This window comes from Coturnix japonica, chromosome 17 (assembly GCF_054131305.1).
Source record: "Coturnix japonica strain WE chromosome 17, WE-NBRP24, whole genome shotgun sequence".
In the NCBI taxonomy this organism is placed as follows: domain Eukaryota; kingdom Metazoa; phylum Chordata; class Aves; order Galliformes; family Phasianidae; genus Coturnix; species Coturnix japonica.
The window spans coordinates 11410462-11428866 of NC_140679.1; the positions used below are offsets into that span (position 1 = coordinate 11410462).

Below are 18405 nucleotides of genomic sequence, written 5' to 3' on the forward strand. Positions count from 1 at the left end.
ATGCTCTACTTCCTAATCTCACGCCGGGCATAACACATCAAAAGAACCTTTGCCTCACTCCTAAATTGGAGCAAGACAACAACTTCCACCTCCTGCCCCACAAGTGCCATTTCGTGCCCTACAAGTTCCACCTCCTGCCCCTCAAGTTCCACCTCCTGCCCCAGAAGTGCCACCAACTGCCCTACAAATTCCACCACTTGCGACACAATTACCAACTTCTGCCCCACAAGTGCCACCTCCTGCCCCTCAATTGCCAAGTCCTTCCCCACAATTGCCACCTCCTGCTCCACAAATTCTACCTCCCGCCCCACAACTTACATCTCTTGCCACCACCCGCCCCACAACTTACATCTCTTGCCACCTCCCGCCCCACAAATTCCACCTCTTGCTTCAAAAGTGGCACCTCCTGCCCCACAACGGCCACATCCTGCCACGATTTACACTTCCTGCCCCACAAGTGACATTTCCTGCCCCACAAGTCTATTTCTTGTCCCACAATTGCCACCTCCTGCCCCACAAATGCCACCTGCTGCCCACAAGAGCCACCTCCTACCTCAGAAGTGCCACCTCCTGCCCACAAAGTGCCACATCCTGCCCCACAACTTCCACCTCCCGCCCTACAACTACCAACTCCTGCCCCACACGTGCCACATCCTGCCCCACAACTTCCACATACAACCCCACAAATTCCACCTCCTGCCCCACAAATAACAACTCCCACCCCACAAGTGCAAACACCAGCCAAACAAGTGCCAACTCCTGCCCCACAACTTCCACCTCCTACCCCACAACTGCCTCCTCCTACCCCATAATACCAACTCCCGTCCCAGAACTTCCACCTCCTGCCCCAGAACTTCCACCTCCTGCCCCACAGATGACAACTCCCGCCCCACAAGTGCAAAGTCCTGCCAAACAATGCCAACTCCTCCCCACAAGTGCCACCTCCTGACCCACAACTTCAACCTCCAGCCCCACTAGTGCCAACTACTGCCTCACAACTTCCAACTCCTCCCCACAAGTGCCACCCCCCGCCCCACAAGTGCCACATCCTGCCCCATAAGTGCCACCTCCTGCCCCACAACTTCCACCTCCATCCCCAAAACTACCTGCCCCACAAGTGCCACCTCCCTCCCCACAGCTTCCCACTCCTGCCCAACAAGTTCCACCTCCAGCCCCACAATTTCCACCTTCTGCACAAGTACACACTCCCACCCCACAAGTGTAACCTCCCGCCCCACAAGTTCCACCTCTGGCCCCACAAGTGCCACCTCCTGCCCCACAACTTCCACCTTCTGCCCCACAAGTGCCACCACCCGCCCCACAAGTGCCACCTCCCGCCCTACAAGTGCTACCTCCTGCCCCACAAGTGCCACCTATTGCCCCAAAAGTTCAACTTCCTACCCCAAAATTACCACCTCCTGCCCCACAACTGCCACCTCCTGCCCCACAAGTGCCACCTCCCGCCCCACAACTTCCAACACCTGCCCCACAAGTGCCACCTCCTGCCCCAACACTTCCACCTCCTGCCCCAACACTTCCACCTCCTGCCCCAACACTTCCACCTCCTGCCCCACAACTTCCACCTCCTGCCCCAACACTTCCACCTCCTGCCCCAACACTTCCACCTCCTGCCCCAACACTTCCACCTCCTGCCCCAACACTTCCACCTCCTGCCCCACAACTTCCACCTCCTGCCCCACAAGTTCCAACTCCTGCCCCACAAGTTCCAACTCCTGCCCCACAAGTTCCAACTCCTGCCCCGCAAGTTCCAACTCCTGCCCCGCAAGTTCCACCTCCTGCCCCACAAATTCCACTTCCTGCCCCACAACTTCCACCTCCTGCCCCAGAAGTACCACCTCCCACCCCACAACTTCCAACTCCTGCCACACAAGTTCCACTTCCCGCCCCAGAACTTCCAACTTCTGCACCACATGTTCCAACTCCCACCCCACAAGTGTCACCTCCCGCTAAACAACTTCCACCTCTGGCCCCACAAGTGCCACCTCCTTCCCCACTACTTCCACCTCCCTCCCAACAACTTCCACCTCCTGCCCCACAAATGACAACTCCAGCCCCACAACTACCAGCTCCTGCCAAACAAGTGCCACCTTCTGACTCACTAGTGCCACCTCCTGCCCCACAACTTCCATCACTAGCCCTACAACTACCAACTCTTGCCCCACAATTACCACCTCCTGACCCACTGTCACGGAGTTCTCTCTAGAGCTCACTCCGGGACAGTGGGCACAAACCCGGGGCAGCAGGAACAAAAGCCCCCCCCCCCCCCCCTTTTCTCTAGCGGCAATGCGGCGCGGCCCGGCCCGGCCACGTGTGTTTAGGGAGACGGGGAAGGGAAGGGAGATTGCGATTAGGTCTAACAAAAAATGAGGGAGAAAAAAGGTGATCTGAGAACGAATGGCAGTTTAATAACCTAATAACACTAAACAACAACAAGAGAGTTTCAACAAAGAGAATACCAAGTCCCCAATCTCACCGATGGAGCTGTGGAAGGCAGGAAGCTCTGACCATGTTGTCTCCTCGCAGGGAGCCGGTCCAGCAACGCCGTCCCCTTCCTCACTTCCCTTCCGGTGCCCCTCCCCACATGCCCATTAAGGCAGTTACAGAAAAAAAACTTGTCCCCTTTACTCCCATTATTAGGCATGGTGTTCTGATGTGGAATACCAACACCAACCAAATTGCAAAACCATAACACCCACAAGTGCCAACTCCCACCCCACAAGTGCCACCTCCTGCCCCACACGTGCCATCTCCTGCCCAACCACTTCCACTTCCAGCCCCACAACTTCCATCACCTAACCCACAACTTCCACCTTACGCCTTACAACTACCAACTCCTGCCCCACAATTACCACCTCCTGACCCACAAGTGCCACATCCTGCCCAACAGCTTCAACCTCCTGCCCCACAAGTGCCAACTCGTGCCCAACAAATTACACCTCCCGCCCCACAATTTCTACCTCCTGCTTCACAAGTGCCACCTCCTGCCCCACAACTTCCATCTCCTATCCCACAAGTGCCTTCTCCTGCCTCACAACTTCCACCTCCTGCACCGCAGCTTTCACCTCCCGGCCCACAAGTGCCACCTCCTGCCCCACAACTTCCACCTTCTGCCACACAAGTGCCACCTCCTGACCAACAAGTGCCACCTTGTGCCCCAAACTTCCACCCTCTGTCCCAGAGGTTCCACCTCCTGCCCCAACCACAAGTGCCACCTCCTGCCCTACAACTTCCTCCTCCCGCCCCACAAGTGCCACCTCCCGCCCCACATCATCCACCTCCTGCTTCACATGTGCAATCTTCTGCCCCACAAATGCTACCTCCCGCACCACAACTTCTACCTCCCTCCCCACAAGTGCCACCTCTGGCCCCACATCATCCATCTCCTGCCCCACTAGTGCCACCTCCCGTCCCTCAATGCCACCTTCCACCCCACAACTTCCACCTCCCCCCAACAACTTCCATCTCTTGCCCTACAATTGCCACCTCCTAACTCAGAAGTTCCACCTCCTGCCCCACAAGTGCCACCTAATGCCTTACATGTGCCACCACCTGCCCCAAAATTCCCACCTCCTGCCCCACAAGTGTCACCTCCTGCCCCACAAGTGCCACCTCCTGCCCCACAAGTGCCACCTCCTGCCCCACAAGTGCCACCTCCTGCCTCACAAGCGCCATCTCCCACACCTCAAATGCCACATCCCACCCCACAACTTCCAACTCTTGCCTTACAACTGCCAACTCCAGCCCCACAAGTGCCACCTCCCGCCCCACAATTGCCACCTCCTGACCCACAAGTTCCAACTCCTGCCTTACAATTGCCAACTCCCGCCCCACAAATTCTACCTCCTGCCCCACAAGATCCACTTCCTGCCCCACATCATCCACCTCCTGCCCCACAAGTGCCACCTCCAGCCCCACATGTTCCAACTCCCGCCCCACAACTTCCACTTCCAGCCCCTCAAGTGGTACCTCCTTCCCCACAAGTGCCACAAGTTCCACCTCCTGTCCCTCAAGTGATACCTCCTCCCCCACAAGTGCCACCTCCTGCCCCACAAATGCCACCTCCTGCCCCACAACTTCCACCTCCTGCCCCAAAAGTGCCACCACCTGCCCCAAAACTTCTACATCCTGCCCCACAAGTGCCATGTCTACATCCGGGTAACTATAGGCCAGTCAGCCTCACCTCTGTTCCAGGGAAGGTGATGGAACAGCTTGTGCTGGATGCCATCTCCAGACAACTGGGTGATAAGGAGGTTATCATAAGTACTCAGCATGGGTTTACCAAGGGGAGGTCATGCTCCACCAACCTGGTGGCCTTTTATGAAGATGTCACTAGCTGGGTGGACAGGGGGAGGGCGGTAGATGTAGTCTACCTTGATTTCAGTAAGGCTTTTGATACTGACATCCTTATAACAAAGCTGAGGAAGTATGGGATAGATGAGTGGATGGTGAAGTGGGTTGAGAATTGGCTGACTGGCAGAGAGCAGAGGGTTGTCGTTGGCGGTGCAGTGTCTGCCTGGAGGCCTGTAACTAGTGGCGTCCCCCAGGGGTCTGTGCTGGGTCCGGTCTTGTTCAACATCTTCATCAACGACCTTGATGAGGGAATAGTGACCACCCTCAGCAAGTTTGCTGATGACACGAAGTTGGGAGGATTGGCTGATACACCTGAAGGCTGTGCTGCCATTCAGCGAGACCTGGACAGGCTGGAGAGCTGGGCAGTAAGAAACCGGATGAGGTTTAACAAAAGCAAGTGTAGAGTCTTGCACCTGGGTAGAAATAATTGCATGCACCAGTACAGGCTGGGGGAAGAGCTGCTGGAGAGGAGCTCTGCTGAGAGGGACCTGGGCGCCCTGGTGGACGACGCATTGGCCATGAGCCAGCAGTGTGCCCTTGTAGCCAAAAAAGCCAATGGCATCCTGGGGTGTATTAAAAAGAGCGTGTCCAGCAGGTCGAAGGAGGTGATCCTCCCCCTCTACTCTGCCCTGGTGAGGCCTCATCTGGAATACTGTGTCCAGTTCTGGGCTCCCCAGTACAAAAATGACAGGGATCTCTTGGAAAAAGTCCAGCAGAGGGCCACTAAGATGGTGAAGGGTCTGGAGCATCTCCCCTATGAGGAGAGACTTAGGGAACTGGGTCTGTTTAGCCTTGAGAAAAGAAGGCTGAGAGGGGACTTGATCCAGGTTTATAAATACCTGAGGTGTGGGAGCCATAGTGGTGAGTCTGGTCTCTTTTCAGTAGTGCGTGGGGATAGGACTAGGGGTAATGGGATGAACCTACAGCATAGGAAGTTCCACACGAATGTGCGGAAGAACTTCTTTACAGTGAGGGTGACGGAGCACTGGAACAGGCTGCCCAGGGAGGTGGTGGAGTCTCCTTCTCTGGAGATATTTAAGACCCCCCTGGATGCTGAGCTGTGTGACATGGTGTAGGGAGCCTGCTTTGGCAGGGGGGTTGGACTCGATGATCTCTAGAGGTCCCTTCCAACCCCTACAGTTCTGTGATTCTGTGCGATTCTGTGATGTCCTGCCACACAACTTCGACATCCTGCCCTTGAAGTGCCACATCCTGCCCCACAAGTGCCACCTTCTTCCCCACAACTTCCACTTCCCACCCCACAAGTGCCACCTCCTTTACCTAAACTTCCACCTCCTGCCCCACAAGTGCCACTTCCTACCCCAAAAGTGCCACCTCCTGCCTCACAAGTGCCAACCCCTGCCAAAAACTTCCACATCCTGCCCCAAAACTGCCACCTCCTGCCCCACATGATCTACCTCCTTCCCCACAACTACCACCTCCAGCCCCACAAGTGCCACCTCCTGCCCCACAAGTGCCACCTCCTGCCCCACAAGTGCCACCTCCTGCCCCACAAGTGCCACCTCCTGCCCCAAAATTGCCATCTCCTGCCCAAAAGTTCCACCTGAGGCCCACAATTGCCATCTCCTGCCCAAAAGTTCCACCTGAGGCCCACAATTGCCATCTCCTGCCCAAAAGTTCCACCTCCTGCCCCACAATTGCCACCTCCTGCCCCACAACTTCCACCTCCTGCCCCACAACTTCCACCTCCTGCCCCACAACTTCCACCTCCTGCCCCACAACTTCCACCTCCTGCCCCACAACTTCCACCTCCTGCCCCACAACTTCTACCTCCCGCCCCACAACTACCAACTCCCGCCCCACAACTACCAACTCCCGCCCCACAAGTGCCACCTCCTGCCCCCACAAGTACCACCTTCTGCCCCACAAATTCTACCTCGTGCCCAACATGTGCCACATTTTGCCCCACAACTTCACAAACTTTTTACTGGAGGTAAAAAACAGCTGGGACTCAGATCAGCAGCACTGCTCTTACCAGCCTTCCTTCCCAGCAAAGCCAGCGTGATGGTGTTCTCCCTCCTCACCCTTTCTTTCCTCCTTTCTCCCACCCTCCTCCCACAGCCTGGCGTAGGAAGACGGCGAGCAACACTCCTAGCTAAATCAGATTAATGATCACAAAACTGACTCAAACTGGGAGGCTGAAAGAACTGACAGCAGACTTCTGCCTCAACAACTGAGGGCCACTTGAGCATGTGCCTAAAAACAAAGTATGACAGTGAGTCAATCATCTTAACACCAAAACAGAGCAGCACAAGCACCTCTTAAGCTCTCCTGCACAGCAGCAGGCTGCAGGACAAGCTCTCCCCTTGAGCAGGGATGCCTCTTGAGGTCACACCTACACAGAGATCCTTTCTAACTTGATATCAAGATACCTCGCTGATATGGATCCTTAGCAAGCAACTAACAGCTTGGTTTGAGCTTTCTTAGCTTTGCTAAGGTTCTATCTTTGTGCACACAGGATCTCTTAGACGCAAATTCTTGAACGCGTCTGGGACTAGGAGCGGATTCAGCTGTGCTGAGGATCCTTACCTCTGTGGTTTGAAGAGGTCAGACGGCAATGGGGTCTGCTCTCATCCTCATGACACAGCAGGAGAGTGAACTGTAGGTGACTGTTTAACCCAGCCCCCTATGTGGGAAAATAACCAAGCGTATCCTGCCATCTCCAGTCTTGTTATATCACCCTTATATACTGAAGTACAGTATAGCTACCTAACATCAATAAGCACATTCCTACTTCCCCCTTAGGAGTGTGCATTGTAGCTGTATCCAAAACGACAGAACTTACAAACACAGGAGCTAACATCCTCATAGAATCCGCAGACTTTAGAATCCTAGACTCTAATAACCTTGTAGTAACGCTACAGTATTGAATCGCCACATTTCGTTTCCTCACTCCCACAAAGGGAAGCCTCTGAAGGAGCATACTCACAATTGATGGTATCAGTCAGCATCACCCAGCACCCCTCACGGAACAGCTTATCTAGAATATCAAAACACTGACAGTTGCAAGTGCTCAGAGATTCTTCCTCAAAAGATGAATACCATTTAATACCATTTTTCATTCTGGTTTGGACACAGGAAGGGAACTGAGGTCTAGAATCCTTACAAAAGGAATCTAACACCTCAGTGCCCTTCATGAAACCTCTTCCCTTTGCCACAACACAGGGGAATGAGGAAAGTGAACCTTCATCCTGGTTTTCCACTACCCCTCAGGTCAGTCCCTGGGGACATCTGGGACCCTCCTGGAGACACCAGGACCCTCACTGGGCCCGCCCCAGGCATTTTGATGCCACAAGCCCACTAGCACCCAGGGTGTATCTCTAGTATCCCACAGAGGGTGAGAGCCCAGGCAGGATGCAGTGTGATAGACCCACGTGGCTCCATTGTGCGTCATGTGTGCTTCTCACTGTTCCTGGTTGAAGTTCTCAGAGGGGCACACAGAGCTAATAGCAGGCTGAGGACATGGCCAAGGGGCACTCAGGGTGACAGGATGTAGCCACAGCTTGGGGACAGTGGTCAGGTGCCGGGGACATTCATACGGCAGGAAAAGACACAGCCACAGCTTGGGGACATGGGGGGCAACAAAAGGGACCTTGCTCTGACCACTGGGAGCACAGTGCCATGGGTGAACACACTGCCTCCCACCTAGTGAAAGTCACGTCCTTATTGCAGCTGTGTCTCCAAAGGGCTTTATTCAGTGCCACAACCCACAGATCCCCTGAACAGGCAAAAACCACAGAATTCTGGACCAAGCAATTGTCAGGAGCTTCCATTCGGTGACAGCGTTACAGTGAGGCCAAGGTCCCCACAGGCCAGGAGACACAGGAACACTGCTGAGACACTGAGTGATCAGTAGCGGTGCTGCTGATGGCAGCATCAACTCAAGGGGACACTGCGCCGGAAAGGCAGCGACAATAAGAACGCCATCAGTGACAACCACAACCCTCAAGTCCACCGGACACAGCGCTGGAGGTTACCGGCAGTAACACTGCGACAACGAAGCCAGGAGCTCCCCACGGCTGCCAGCACTGCCCCACCGGGGTCCTCACTCTCACAGCACCCCACAGATGTCAGGCAGCAGGCGGCAGGTGGTGACGGTGGCTACGGTGGCAGCCACAGCACGCAGATCACGGCGCACCAGGCACAGGCAGTGTGCGGTAGCAGCTGCCCCAGCTTGAGCTTGGCCCAGGGGTCCCCCGAGGCCTTCCAGCAGCCGCGCAGCCCCACTGAAACCGCGTCCCAGCGCCTCAGCCATCGCACCCCGCAGCCGCCCCTCTCCCGCCCCCAGCCGCTGCTGCAGCAGTGAGGTGCCCCCCCGGGACACCCCCGGCAGTGGCACTCGGGACACGCCGTCCTCTTCCTCCTCCTCCTCAGTCTCCGACGCCTCCCCAGGAACCTTCAGCCCCACCGCACGGGTCCCGGCTGCGGTCCCCCCCGGCTCCGGCTCCGAGTCGCTCTCCGAGGCCTCGCCCAGCACCAACGCGGGGGACAGAGGGGCAGCCATGGTCTGCAAGAGCAGAACGAAAGGGAGGAGGGGGAATCGCAGGGAGAACAGCCCCGTCGGGCACGGAGACCCCCGGCCCCTTCTCCCGAGTCTCAGGGGAATACCCCGCATAACAGCCCCGCATAACAGCCCCGCGCTCCCCCGGCCTCACGAGACCCCCCGCTTCCCCGCCCCCCTCCCAGCCCCACGCGGACCCCAAACACGTCCAGGCACCCGCAGCTCCATCGGAACGCCTCGCAGTCCCTTCCCAGCCCTACGGGACCCCCCACGCCCCGTAACGCACCGCCAGCCCCGCAACCACTCACTCCCCTCAGCCCCGCACCGCCGCGGCCCCGGGTCACGTGACGCTCACCCCCATCCACTGCGCGTCGCGTCGAGTGACGTCACGCCTCCACGCGCCCGGATGAAGGGCGCGTCAATAATAGGCAGCAGTGAAAACCAATAAGATGGCCGAACGGGGAAGGGCTGGCCAATAGGAGGGGCGGAGGGGAGGGGCGTGCAGGAGGCCGTGCAGGGCCGGAGCCTGTTCCTGCTGCGCGTTCGTGTGGTCCGGCGGTGCCGCCCGGTGTCCGCTGCTGCTCGGGGCGGCGTGTGCCAGGGCCCTCGTCGGGAAACACTGCGTCCTTCTATGGAAGCCGCCGAGCGCCTCGGCCTGCACTCTGTACATAAGGACGCGGCGATGACCGACTTGGTGTGCGCAGGGCGACGAGTCCGCTGCTGGGACACTGTCAGGGCGCGTAAGAAGTCGCGGTCCCTCCGTGTGTGAGCTCCCTCCGAGGACGAGAAGGCCGCCATCAGGTCTCCCCAGAGCCTTCTCCGGGCCGCACGAGCACAGCCATCTCAGCCCTTCCTGTCGGGAGAGGCTGTTCCTGGGCAATGGGGCGCAAAGCCAGGAGTCGGATGCAACGGGGGCATCCCCTGATGTTCCGATCCATCGCCCCGTGCTACCCAGAAGCGAGCAGGGACGAGGGAAGGGGAGAGCCTCCACTTCTTGTCTGAGGAGAAGAGGTGCACCGAGAGGCCTGAGAGAAGGGGGAGAATGTGGGGTGCGGGAGTTGCACCGCCACAGTTGACGCAGGCACTCCAGGCTTTAGGTGACGACTGCCCGAGACATCCAAACACCAAACCTTCCTTCCAAATGAGCCCCACGCTGAGTTTTACCAAGCAGAGCGAGGAAGGAAGAAGCATGACATTTGGGCCTTGCAGGTGGGCATCTTTCTGTGCCAGAAGTTCTTTGTCCTCTTAATAGTGAAGGGAGTGATGTGCGGAATCAAACTCTCTAACCCGCGTAATCTTATAAAGCAGCTATGCTCGTCATGGCGCCAGATGCGAGGGGGATATCTCCTCCTCCAAGAGGACTCGCACTCCAAGAAAAGCTCTAGGTACATATTTACAGACAGAACATTTACATATTCATTACGTTTCACAGAAATGGGCCGGAATTCTGAGAAATTATTAACATATTGTCCGACTTTCTTGAACATGCGTCCTAAAAATGGGGTGGGGGTCTCCGGTGGTCATTGGATGAAGGCTAGTAGTCTACCCCGCTGTGAACTTCCAACCTTTTAGTGGGGGGTAGTCCAAACCAGCTCGTACTGGTGTTTTGTTGAGCTGAGGCATCTGTTTCACTCTCCCATCTTCTACAACAGGAGTCCATTCTTCTTTCTTATTGTTGATGGGCAGCAAGTTTCCGTGGACTCTGCATTCTGTTCTTCAGCTTACGTGCCCGCAAGCGTCTTGTCCTTCAGCGTGGACCCACTCCAGCTCTGTGAAAAGGCTGTTCTCACAATTTGGAAAGGCTGTTCTCATGGTTCGGGAGACAGCCAGAGCTGGGGAATGGATGCATGGCACCCTAACTCTGACCAGCAAGGGAACGAGAATGGAAATGCAGACACTGCCAACTTCTACCAGTTTAAATCTGCTTCCAAACTGTTGTGGTTTGGTAATTTGCTTGGTGTTGCTATTCCACATCAGAACATCATGTGGGATAACGGGAGTAAAGGACACAAGTTTTTTATTTCTTTCTTTTCTTTTTCTGTGGACAGCCTTAAATGGGCGTGGGGGGAGGGAAGCGGCAGTGGAGGGGAGGCCACCCCGCCCCATACATGCCCCACCACGCCATAACTCCCCCCACCCCACATATGGCCAACCCTCCACGCCATAGAAGCTCCCCCTGCCCCACAGAAGGCCCCCTGCCCCATATAAGCACACCCCACCCCACATATGGCTGCCAGCCCGACCCACAGAAACCCCATAACCCGACCCACCCCATAACCCACCCCCACCCCATAGAAGCCCCCCCACCCCACATAGGGCTGCCCCCCCACCCCATAGAAGTCCCCCCTTGCCCCATATAGGACCTCCCTCCCCCTATAACCACCCTGCCCCATAGAAGCCCCCCCTGCCCCACATAGGGCCACCCCCTCTGCCCCATAGAAGCCCTCCTCTCCCCATAGAAGCCCCACAGAAGCCCCCCTCCCCATAGAGCCCCATGAACCGCCCTGCCCCATAACCCCCACGCCCCATAGAGCCCCATAGAAACCCCACAGAAGCCCCATAACCCCCCCATAGGCCCCCTGCCCCACATATGGCTGTTTCCCCCTGCCCCATAGAGCCCCATAGAACCCCCACCCCATAACTCCCCCCACCCCACATCTGGCTGCCCCCCCACCCCATAGAGCCCGATAGAAGCTCCCACTTGCCCTATAAGCCCCATAACCCTACCCACCCCATAACCCACCCCCGCCCCACAGAAGCCCCGCCCCCTGCCCCATAGAGCCCCATAGAAACCCCACAGAAGCCCCATAACCCCCCCATAGGCCCCCTGCCCCACATATGGCTGTTTCCCCCTGCCCCATAGAGCCCCATAGAACCCCCACCCCATAACTCCCCCCACCCCACATCTGGCTGCCCCCCCACCCCATAGAGCCCGATAGAAGCTCCCACTTGCCCTATAAGCCCCATAACCCTACCCACCCCATAACCCACCCCCGCCCCACAGAAGCCCCGCCCCCTGCCCCATAGAGCCCCATAGAAACCCCACAGAAGCCCCATAACCCCCCCATAGGCCCCCTGCCCCACATATGGCTGTTTCCCCTGCCCCATAGAACACCCACCCCTTAACTCCCCCGAACCCACATCTGGCCGCCCCCCCACTCCATAGAGCCCGATAGAAGCTCCCCCTTGCCCCATAGAAGCCCTATAACCCACCCCCGCCCCATAGAAGCCCCCCCTCTCCCCATAGAACCCCCCCCGCCCCCTAGAGCTCCATAGAAGCCCTGCCCCATAGAAGCCCCCCCCGCCCCCTAGAGCTCCATAGAAGCCCCATAACCCCCCTCAGCGCACCGAGAGACGCCCCCCCGACCCCATAGAGCCCCATAGAAACCCCATAGAAGCCCCATAACCCCCCTGCCCCAATGAGCCCCATAGAACCCCCCCCGCCCCATAATTCCCCCCGCCCCACATATGGCCGCCCCCCCCCCGCACCCTAGAGCCCCATAACCCCCCAGCTTGTGCTTTACAGCATCAGAGAGGAGGTCGGGAAGGGGATGGGGTTTTGCCCGGTTCCCTGCGTGGAGGCAGCGTGGTTGGAACTTCCCGCCTCCCACAGCCCGCCGGTGAGATTTGGACTTGTTTTTCTCCTTGTTGAAACACTCTCGTTGTTGTTTAGTGTCCCTGGGTTCGTTAAACTGCCGTTCGTTCTCAGATCGTTGGGTTTTTTTCATTTTTTCCCTCCTAGACCCATTCACAATCTCCCTTCCCCTCTCGGCCGCGCCGCACCGCGCTGTTAGAGAGGGGAGGTGCTTTGTTCCTTCTCTCCCCGGGTTTGTTCCCGCTGTCACCGAGTGAGCTCTAGAGAGAACTCCGTGACACAAACTCATTGCAAAGTCTAAGCTAGAAGAAGCGTCACCTCAGTGTATCCCAGAAAAAGAACAGCGTTGAGATTTTAATTGGTTTTGGTTTTTTTGTTTTATTGAGGGTGGGGATGTTTTTTGTTGGTTTTTTAGGGATTTTTTTTTTGGTTTTTTTGTCTTTTTTTTGGGGGGGGGGTGTGGGGGGGTGGGAAGGGAGGGGAGGGGGAGGGGACAGTTGTTTGGTTGTTTTTAATATCCAATAAAACTATGCAGTTCCGCTGCCAGTCGCCTCAGAGACTTCCCGAAGGAGCTCAGCCACATTATGCTCAACATCGAGTGGAGCAATGGTAGTCTTGCAGATGGAGCAATGCAGGAATTCTGACAGGATCTCCAGGTGTATCCAGTTCATCATCTGAAAGCTCCGCAACCAAATTGGAAGGGACCAGTCCTCTTGTGCCAACTGTCAGCTCTCCCTGAAACCAGCCATTCTCACCCACATCTCCAAAGACATTACGTTTTGTCCGGCAGTCAGAGGAAGCTCGTTTTCTGGGTCCTCATTAGGACCCTCAACAGGAATGTAGCTGTGTCGAGCTAAGAATCTTCAAACTGCTGGTGATACCTGTCCTGGAGTATGCAGGATGAAGGACAAAAGCTCTGCTCTCACATTCAGGGCCGTCCTCTGACAGAAGGCAGCACTCAGGACTGTTCCCAAGGATCTCTTTCATGGCTTTCAGTTCAAGCTCCTGGTCTTCCAGATGACCTTGAAGACTTTGGACCTCTTCAATGGCAGAATGGAACGGACTGGAGCTATTACGGAGATTCTTGTTTGATTGGGTCAGAGTCTGTCTCGTTGCCTTCCCCAGCTCCATCTGCTTCTTCTGCTGCTCTCTTTCCCCTCTTGCGCGCTCTGTGAGAATGAGTTTCAGAAAGCACTACTCACTGACAGGAAATAAGGGGAAACTTGAAAGACTTTGCAACCTAAGTCCTGGCAGTGTACTGCCAGCGGCTGATTTGGCCGTCCAGGATCCTGGCACCACAAATGCTTCATTGCCAAATGCAGCAATAAGGTGTTCTGGGGAAAGGCCAACTCACAGGTAGTTTTTGAGCACCCATATCACAACACCAACGGCCAGCACCAGCGCAGGCAGCAGCATCGCTGAGACCGTCACCGGAATGTGGCGCTTCCGCACAGATGTGTGAGCAGCATCCTCTGTGCTTTTGCCTGTGTTCATCCCTGGAAGAAATGAGACAATGTCCCACGTTACCTTCAGCTGCGCTACAGATAATCTCTCAGTGTGCTTCATGGACCCAAGAGGTCATTTTGTCAGTGGGTGCCTCCGTCTCTGGTGCCGAAGCACCGGAGGACAAGAAGGATTGCTTCCACCTCTCGTTGGGTACGGAGAGGCTGCACAGGCACTACCCGTGTCCTCCTCTGGGCCGAGAGCTGGGGCTGTACTCTGGGGTCTGGGCTTGGTCCGTGGGGAGAGCTACAGAGCAGAATCCCTCACGCCTTTCCCGGCATGCGTGTCCTGAGCTCTCCTGTGGGATGCCCCCCAGGCTGAAGGTCAGGCTTCAGCCAGCACAGGGCACAGCCAGAGCCAGCCCAGGGGAGAAACACTCCTGCAGGCTCCTACCACGCAAGACCCTGCTCATCACCCTCAGGTGGCTTCGTTCCAAAAGGGCAAACTCTGGGATCCGGGAGCGGTGGGAGCTGAGCAGGGTCACAGAGGTCTGCAAGTACCTTCTCTGGCACATTGCTGGAACAACTCTCCACACCCCACGAAGGCCAGCCATTTTCAGAGAGCCACCCCTGGCTTCTTTTACATGTACTCTATGCTCACACGCTCAAGTCTGGCTGCTGACCTGGTATGCAAGAGCTGGCAGCAAGAGCCTGCAGGCACACAGTGACTCTGGTTCGTGACACCGTATGATCATGGGACAGAAATTACCTGGCATGCCGGTTGGTGCTGCCTGCATTCCTCTGTCCGGGACGGGCAGTGTGGGATATCCGCCTTCCTGCAGCGCATCCAGGACCGGCAGTGTGGGATATCCACCTTCCTGGAACGCATCCCGCTCACTTTGTTGGTCCGTTCCTTTAGAAAGAAAGCGGGGCAGTAGGATTGGGATGTCACGTGCCCTCATCAAAAACTGAGTTTCTCCAATCCTGAGCTCAGGTAAAGTATAGCCCCCCCCCACCCCAGTACACTGTGAGCCCCTCTGTTACCCAAGGGCATTTGGGCACTCCCAGCTATTGGACAATGCTGACTCCCTCACACCTCTTGAGGAATCAGCTCCTGTGCAAGGCCCTCACATTCTGTGCTGTCACCAGCCCGTCACAGCCAGGTAGCTGCAGGCTGAAATCCAAGCTCTAACACACAGTCCAAGCCTTCAGAATTAGCATCTCCACCTCATTTCCAGCATTAGCAAAGGCAGCCAACCCTGCTCAGGATGCTCCTCCTGCCTTGAACTTGCTCAGCTGCACGGAGGGCTTTGGATGAACAGAAGCACAGCGCTTGCCACTTGCTGCCATCTGGGTGCCAACGACTGCACAAAGCAGTTCGGACAAGTAACGGTTGTGCTGGGGGAGCAGCTGCCTCTGGGTCTTGGCTGGATGCAGACCATCTGGCAGCAGACCAGCTCTGGTGCTTGACAGCACCTGCAAGGTGATACATGGAACACGGCTGCAGCACGGCTCTGACCCATCCCTTCCTGCTGTGCAGGCTACAGCCTGCCCACACCTCTATATCACACCACAGCTTCCCAGGTCCCACAGTGAACAGACTGAAGTATACCCACCACGCTCTGCCTTCTCCATTTCCTTCAGCAGTCGCTTCAGGAGACGGGATGAGCCCTGAGAGTATTTTCCTCGTTTGGATTCATCCTCTTCTCTTTCTGGACCTTAACAGAATGTATTAAGTTAAATATCACGTGCATGAAGTTTTGAAGATCAGCGGCGAGTCAGCCAAGTCAGTGAAGACAGAGTACTCACTGCTGGGATTCCAGCTGGGCTCCAGCACAGGAGGAAACCGATGACCGGGCAAGGCCCACACTGGGGGCACTTCTGCAACCAAAGACCCATGAAAAGTTTCAGTCACACACTACAGCATCAACTGAGTAGCAGAGCGTACAGGGGACTGTGCCATGAAATGGCACTGAAACGGGCAGCAAAAGCTCTCTAAAGAATTTCAAAGCTATGACATACCTGCGCGATCCGACAGAGTTTCAGTTCCAGATCTCAGAGAGGAAGCTGGATCAACTCCTCTAGTCAAATCTGCAAACGAACGCAGGACAGAGCAACTGCTACTGAGCATCCTTTCAGCCACAAGGTCGCAGGATGCAATTAAAGCCAGGGATTCCTTCACAACACTATTCTCTCCCTTCCACACAGGAGCGCCTCGGAAACAGTTCCGGGCTGCCTACAGGGGCCTCACCATCGTGCTTAACTAATCCTGTGTGGAACTGCCCAGAGGAACGCCCTACTGGAGTTCACCCCAGCTCTAAACTCAACTGCATGGAGTGGGGTAAACCTCAGCTTTGGTAAGCCACTTCCTGGAGACACAGCTGTCATCACGGATAGAGGAGAAATGTTCCCATTGCATGTGCCCATCTCTCTTTTCCTTAGTGAGCTGCAGTGGTGGAAGTGGCTCAGGTAATGTCACGGGGGGGAAATTCCAAAGCTGCACAGAGGCCAGAGGCGACCTGCTGGCTGGTATTCCACAGCTTTCCAAATACTTTCTCCAGGCTGTGGGAAACAATTCTCAGGGACCTCGTGGAAGAACACTTGGCCCCTTGAAAGTTTCTTACTGGGAGACCTCGTAGATACAAAGACAAAGCCAACACAATGCTGACAGCACGGAGCTCCCAAGAAACGATGACCATCCATGCTTCTCGGGGAGAAGAACCCTCTGGCCGGTTAAACGCAGAATCCTCGATGAACCGTCCCAGCCAAATACGAACAAATATCAAGGAAATGAAGCCTGCTGATTTACCTCCAGTCTCGCCCTCGGGATCATAGGCAGGATTCAGTTCTGCAGATTCACCGGCAGGGCCTGCAGACACAAGTGTGATCAGACACAGGTGAGGAGAGCTTACGGCACATGTGGGGGCCTCCTTTTCCCTGAGTGACCTGTAGGGTCTGGCGGTGGTTGGCGAATGCCACAGCCCGAATACAAAGGTCTGGGCTCCCTCAGCTGCAGAGCGGCAGCGGTAACCTTCCCACTGAAACGTGGCAGCTCTCCGAGAGAAAAAATACTCATGGCTCATCTGTGCAAACCCTTCCAGGCACAAACAGACTTGGAAGACCTGGAGAGGATCTCCAGTAAAATTGCACCCAGGTAAACCATGAGAGCATGAACGTTTCAGCCTCCAAGGAAACAGACACTCACAACTTACCCCTGGGTTGTCCCCCAGGCACAGGCATGAAGTCCGGATCCAAAGGAGCATCCGGAAAGGGAGCACCAAGCTCATCATCTAGAATCAAGAACAGATGAGAGACGTTCCCACTATATGCACTATATGGTGTGATCTCCTTCTCCCTCAGTAACTGGATGTGGGGCATGGGAGAATAACTCAGGTCATGATTTCCAAAGTTGCAGGGTGGACGGGATGACCCGTAGGCTGGCACCTGGCAGCGTATGCAGTGCTCTCTCCTGGCCACGTGCCACATCTCTCACAGATTACATGGAAGAAGATGCAGCCCCCCAGGGCTTTCTTACTGGGAGGCCTCTGATGGACAGGAAGGTCACACTGAGGCACTGGAGGAAAGCACACCTGTCTCTTCCCCTGGGCTGTGGACTGGGGCTCTGGCTTGGAAACTGGGGAGTGCCATGAGCCTGAAGCAGAAATGCTCATGCACGCCCAGCACGCCTCTTCTGAACTCTCCCTGGGTATCTCCCAGGACGAATGCTGTGCTCCAGCCAGCAATTAGCAGAGCCACAGCCTGGCATGGCTGGAGCCAGCCCTGGGGAGCAGCGCAGCCACGGGCTCTTGCCCGGCTCCTGCAGTGCTGCCCATCACCCCCTACCCAGCAACACCCCCACAGAAGGCAGGCCCCAGGCAAGTGTGATCAGGAAAGCCAAGGCACAGGCAGAACTGAACCTGGAGAGGGATGTGAAAAACAATAAGAAGACATTCTACAGTTACATTGACCAGAAGAGACAGGCCAAAATGGGTATGCCTTCTTGGTAAATTTAAAAGGAGAGCTGGCTTCAACAGATGAAGAGAAAGCTGAGGTACTGAATGAGTTCTTTGCCTCAGTCTTCACTGGTGGACAGGATTCTAGTCTTTCTCATGTCCCTGAGCCCTGCACCCCCAAACCTCTATGTGGGGACCAGGGAGGTAAATCCCTCCCCACTGTAAGGCAGAGTAAGTCCGAGAGTGCCTCCTTAGACTAAATGAGTACAAGTCCATGGGGCCAGATGGCGTGCATCCCAGGGTTTTGAAGGAGCTGGCTGGGGTGGTTGCTGAGCTGCTTTCCATCACATTTGAGAAGTCGTGGCTGTCAGGAGAGGTCCCAGATGACTGGAGGAAGGGTCACGTCACGCCCATATACAAGAAGGGGAGCAGGGAGGACCCGGGGAACTACAGGCCGACGAATCTCACCTCTGTGCCTGGGTGTCAAGGTGTTATCTAGATCAATCTATGTCTGTGACGGAG

At 56.1% G+C, this 18405-nt stretch overlaps 3 protein-coding genes across 8 annotated transcripts; all 3 read right to left on the bottom strand.

The window, feature by feature from the left end:
• Positions 1-2406: 2406 nt before the first annotated feature.
• Positions 2407-6084, bottom strand: LOC146758115 (uncharacterized). Its single transcript, XM_085517978.1, has 2 exons — positions 4039-6084; positions 2407-3987 (listed from the first exon to the last, which is right to left on the bottom strand). The coding sequence occupies exon 1, from the start codon at positions 5226-5228 to the stop codon at positions 4311-4313; it is 918 nt and encodes a 305-aa protein (XP_085374104.1). The 5' UTR covers positions 5229-6084; the 3' UTR covers positions 2407-3987; positions 4039-4310.
• Positions 6085-8065: 1981 nt separating this feature from the next.
• On the bottom strand, positions 8066-9307 carry LOC146758116 (uncharacterized). Of its 3 annotated transcripts, none has more exons than XM_085517982.1 (2): positions 9249-9307; positions 8066-8899 (listed from the first exon to the last, which is right to left on the bottom strand). In XM_085517982.1, the coding sequence occupies exons 1-2, from the start codon at positions 9252-9254 to the stop codon at positions 8444-8446; spliced, it is 462 nt and encodes a 153-aa protein (XP_085374108.1). In that variant the 5' UTR covers positions 9255-9307; the 3' UTR covers positions 8066-8443. The 3 variants fall into 3 exon arrangements, with proteins under 3 accessions (XP_085374108.1, XP_085374110.1, XP_085374109.1); XM_085517984.1 differs by having other exon boundaries at positions 9202-9252; XM_085517983.1 differs by having other exon boundaries at positions 9180-9252.
• Positions 9308-12846: 3539 nt separating this feature from the next.
• On the bottom strand, positions 12847-17130 carry LOC146758117 (uncharacterized). Of its 4 annotated transcripts, XR_014935128.1 has the most exons (8): positions 16740-17130; positions 15953-16021; positions 15740-15811; positions 15547-15648; positions 15189-15406; positions 14700-14843; positions 13843-13984; positions 12847-13657 (listed from the first exon to the last, which is right to left on the bottom strand). XR_014935128.1 is itself a non-coding variant. In XM_085517979.1 (7 exons), exons 1-7 carry the CDS (start codon positions 17011-17013, stop codon positions 13561-13563), a joined length of 900 nt encoding a protein of 299 aa, XP_085374105.1. In that variant the 5' UTR covers positions 17014-17128; the 3' UTR covers positions 12847-13560. The 4 variants fall into 4 exon arrangements, 3 of the variants coding, with proteins under 3 accessions (XP_085374105.1, XP_085374106.1, XP_085374107.1); XM_085517979.1 differs by lacking the exon at positions 15189-15406 and having other exon boundaries at positions 16740-17128; XM_085517980.1 differs by lacking the exons at positions 12847-13657; positions 13843-13984 and having other exon boundaries at positions 14018-14843.
• Positions 17131-18405: the final 1275 nt, after the last annotated feature.

Coding starts and splice junctions, on each gene's coding strand:
- LOC146758115 (XM_085517978.1), bottom strand. CDS start 5,228: ATGGCTCCCACACCTCAGGTATTTATAAACCTGGATCAAGTCCCCTCT.
- LOC146758117 (XM_085517979.1), bottom strand. CDS start 17,013: ATGAGCCATGAGTATTTTTTCTCTCGGAGAGCTGCCACGTTTCAGTGG. Junction 16,022..16,739: donor TCCCGAGGGCGAGACTGGAG/GTAAATCAGCAG, acceptor GTTCGTTTGCAG/ATTTGACTAGAGGAGTTGAT. Junction 15,649..15,739: donor GCCCAGCTGGAATCCCAGCA/GTGAGTACTCTG, acceptor CATTCTGTTAAG/GTCCAGAAAGAGAAGAGGAT.